The sequence below is a fragment of the Camelina sativa genome, chromosome 6 (assembly GCF_000633955.1).
Source record: "Camelina sativa cultivar DH55 chromosome 6, Cs, whole genome shotgun sequence".
In the NCBI taxonomy this organism is placed as follows: domain Eukaryota; kingdom Viridiplantae; phylum Streptophyta; class Magnoliopsida; order Brassicales; family Brassicaceae; genus Camelina; species Camelina sativa.
In genome coordinates, this window is record NC_025690.1 from 15,976,602 (window position 1) to 15,980,443 (window position 3,842).

Sequence of the window (3,842 nt, forward strand, 5' to 3'; positions counted from 1 at the left end):
TTTAATGTCACTCACCACATATAATTTATATCTTCCCCAGGGGTGGTTTTGGGGATGGAAGCATGCTTGTAGGTAAGAGCAATCCTTCTTGAGAAACGAGATATTTTAATCGCTTACTTGATTATAATTTGTTAAACTGATTGTGTTTGGTCGCAGGGCCTGGTGATCCTCGCTTTTTCCCATTTGGTGATGGTTCTGATCGACCTGGCTTCATGGGACCACCACAACCGTAAAATCTCTTTCTTTTTACACAGATGCTCATAGATATTCACAGCCATAGATTTGAACACATGAAAAGCTCTCTAAATTGTTTCTGACAAATAAGTGACCATGGATCTTGTTTTGGTTTTGACAGGGGTGTGCCACCTCCTGGTGCTCGTTTTGATCCTTATGGCCCACCTGGTGTTCCAGGATTTGAGCCTGGCCGGTTCACAAGGTAGTAATCTTGTGCATATATACTAAACTTCACAGCTGTTTTGCAAAAGGTTTTGACTTTTGTTTTTATGAACTGTGTGTAGGCAACCTCCAAGAAGGCCAGGAGGCGGGCATCCAGATCTCGAGCATTATCCCGGCGGTTCCGATTTTATGTAATAAAGTATGTGCACAACTTAAAGTCTGGCAGTAACTATCATATAGACTTGGTTTGCTTTTTATCAGCTGTTTTGTTTTCCCTTGGTGTTGGTTTTATCCCCAGCTGATTGTTTATAACTTAAATAAATATAAATAAAGTTTTGGTTTAGTTTTAGTTTGCTTCTAAGTTTTCTTTGGCCAAGTCTGAATTGGTCGCCATATAGAGAGACAATCGCTTGAATATATAGGGAATTTTGAAAACTAGAGCATCATCTTCTTTTGTTTCAATTACACTCCGTTTTGGTTTCAATTAGTTTATTGGTGATAGATCGACTTGTAACTAAGGTGTATTAGTGTTGCCAAAATGACGTTAAGAAAATCAATTGAAATAGAGAGTGAAATCATATCATATATATATTGATATAGAGATCCATTAACAATCACACTGATACATACAGTATAAACATTATTGTTATTCATATAATATACGGTACATGGAGACAAGTAATCCAAGCTTCCACATAAAGTTCAGTTATGGCTCCTTTATCCTTTTCTAATCGTCAACACTTTACGGAAGTGTGTATGCTGTAAGCAAAAGGAAACAAGAAAAAAAAAACAAGTAAACAACATTAGTCAGATATGTTATGAAAATTGAGTAAAAAGCAGAATGTAAAGATATAACAAACATAAAGTCAGATACAGTATAAAAAATACTTACGTCCGCACTTGTAACCAACAGGGCGGTTAGCGAAATTGCAGCGTTTAGGGATGGTAAGGGCAACCTCAGGCTGGACGCCTGAGGCTTTGGCCGTGTCGGAAAGAAGAACAGCACAGAGACATTTAGGGTTCTGAGAAAATCTCTTAATCTGAGCACAACAACCTCCTGGCACGGCGGCGTTAGCATCCTGAGCTGCACCTGCACATGGAGCCAGCTTCATCGCCTCATTGTCCGGCGAAGATCTACCACACTCCCCTGCACCGTCAACGACAGCTCCGACGAGGAGGATCATGCCAAGAATGCAGATAAATTTCATGGAAGATACCATTAATTTTGTTTCTTGGAGGTGTTTTGAAAATAATCAAGATTGTGTGTTTAGTCGATCTTGTGTTGTGGGTTTGAATTGCATTCTTGAACGTGAGATTTATATAGCGGAAAATAATGAGCAGTTCTGATGCACTGAAGGTAGTGGAGTAAGCACTTGAGTTGAGTGAGAGCCTGAGAGGGAGATAGTGTTCTTACCAACAACGTCAGTAACAGGTGTTGATGTCTAAGAGATCAGTGAACAAACCTCATAATGCTTATTTTTTGGATTATCAAATCGTATGGTGGATTTGTGGGAGTTGTGTCATCACCGTCCTTGTGGCTATTTTAATATCATTATTGCTTGTTAATGTGAAGTGAACATATGAAACTACTTTGATCTCTCTTATTAACAATTCTGAATTTGGATACTGAGTATTACCACATGATGGTCCGAAACTATGTTTCCGGGACATTAGACCTCTCCAATGAAGCTTGAATTTATTCTAAAAAACCTTGTACCTCAAGTTAAGGCCTTGAGGGTTACTATTGATCTAGTTTTCCCTGTTTCTGTTTGTTAATACTAGAAACTGGGCTTTAATCCATCTGGCCCGTATAACTTGGGCTCGTAACCCTGATTTTACCACTTTGCTTTGTTTTTCTTCTTTCCGTCTCAATCATCTCAATATTATTACGATTTGCTTCTGTTTGTAATCAATCTCATCGAATTCCAAACAGATCATTACGATTGCATGCAATATAAATAATTAAAATCACCACAAAATCTACGATATTTATTCGTGTATATCTATTTAACATTTCCTCGACTTTGTCCTTATATTATTTGTTTTCTATTAGTCAATGATCCGTGTGAAAGAATCCAACTGCTCCATGTGATTTCTGTAAGGGAAATTAATTTTAAATATTTGTGGGTGTACAAATTATGTAAACGAGCCCACCACAAATCACAGCAAATCACATGGAGTGATTCCGATTCCAGCAAAACATGGCGAAATAAATAATTGAAATCATAAGCAAGAAAAAACACAAAACTAGAACGAGAAAGAAAGTTCTAGGGTCCTTTTTTTTTTTTTTTTTTTTTGGCTGTCAATTACAAATATAAACCAACAAAGATGTTGTTTTCATTATTATTAAAAGCATAAAATGCGATGATTATTATGGTAGGAAGGAGGACATAAAGACAGCTTTTTTATTTTTTGTAAGAATCGTTATCCTTGACAACTGTGACAGGGCAAGGCGCGTGTTGGATCACAAAGCTGCTCACGCTGCCCATTATTATCCTGTTCCATAATACTGAAATTATTAGTATTACACTTGGAAAATAATAATTTCATTACACACTGACAAGTTACAAACAAAAAACAAACGGTTCAAATTTATAAGAGCATCCAATGATAAATTCAGGAATAAACGAAAGACAAGTGTGTTTTAAAAAAGAAGTTGTGACCACATCATATTAGTATTAAAAATCTTCCAGACTTAAAAACTAAATCCTACAAATTTGTTGTCTTCTTAATTTATATGAGACAACAACAAAAATCAAAGCTAAACCGGCTAAAAAGCTAAATCATCCATTGTCGTTTTACGCTGACCTTATCCACTTTTTAGGTTGGAGGTAACTATCATAAGATTCTTTTTATTTTTATTTTTTTTTGGTTTTAATTATCATACAAGTCAATCATTTTAATTTGTTCTTCCTCTAAAACAGAAATTTTGTATCACAAAAAAAAAAAAAAAAAAAAAGTTTAATATTATAATANTAAAAACGTAGTCAAAAGGAAAATGAGATAGTGGTTTTAGATTGAAAAGGTAAAAAAAAAAAAAAATTTACCTCCGAAGGGCACTGAGTCCTCTGCTTCCCATGACAATAGAGTCGAGTTTTAGATCTTTAACAGCATCAACCAGCTTCTCTCTTGCATCTCCCCAGTACAGTTTCGTCACTACATGCACCTTTTTAATTTCAATAAATTAACCACCATTAATTAGTTTCTTTACCAATACTAAGTCTTTAGAAAAAGAAAAAAAAAAACGTATGTATTTGTGAATCGGATAAAAACCTCTTTCTGCCTCGAACCAGTGTCGAGCATATCAAGACATGCGATGTCGATTTTGACACCATATTTCTCCATAGTCTCTGGTTCCCTAAACTCCGCCAACGGTATGAGAGCTGCAACACCAGATAAAACCGGATTAAACCGATAGATCATCCATAAAAAAAAAAAAAAAAAAA

At 35.7% G+C, this 3,842-nt stretch overlaps 3 protein-coding genes across 3 annotated transcripts in view; 1 reads left to right on the forward strand and 2 right to left on the reverse strand.

The window, feature by feature from the left end:
- Window positions 7–745, forward strand: LOC104791667 (probable proteasome inhibitor). Its single transcript, XM_010517607.1, has 4 exons — window positions 7–72; window positions 157–229; window positions 356–436; window positions 519–745. Exons 1-4 carry the CDS (start codon window positions 63–65, stop codon window positions 589–591), a joined length of 237 nt encoding a protein of 78 aa, XP_010515909.1. The 5' UTR covers window positions 7–62; the 3' UTR covers window positions 592–745.
- On the reverse strand, window positions 960–1,695 carry LOC104791669 (putative lipid-transfer protein DIR1). The gene is made up of 2 exons (XM_010517608.2): window positions 1,289–1,695; window positions 960–1,155 (listed from the first exon to the last, which is right to left on the reverse strand). Exons 1-2 carry the CDS (start codon window positions 1,614–1,616, stop codon window positions 1,139–1,141), a joined length of 345 nt encoding a protein of 114 aa, XP_010515910.1. The 5' UTR covers window positions 1,617–1,695; the 3' UTR covers window positions 960–1,138.
- Window positions 2,603–3,842, reverse strand: part of LOC104791670 (universal stress protein PHOS32) — a 2,017-nt gene continuing 777 nt past the window's right edge. The window contains exons 2-4 of the mRNA XM_010517609.2: window positions 3,670–3,779; window positions 3,444–3,562; window positions 2,603–2,892 (exon numbers count right to left, since the gene is read on the reverse strand). Of these exons, the coding sequence (XP_010515911.1) occupies window positions 2,802–2,892; window positions 3,444–3,562; window positions 3,670–3,779 (320 nt within the window). The 3' untranslated portion in view covers window positions 2,603–2,801. The remainder of the gene's footprint in view (window positions 2,893–3,443; window positions 3,563–3,669; window positions 3,780–3,842) is intronic.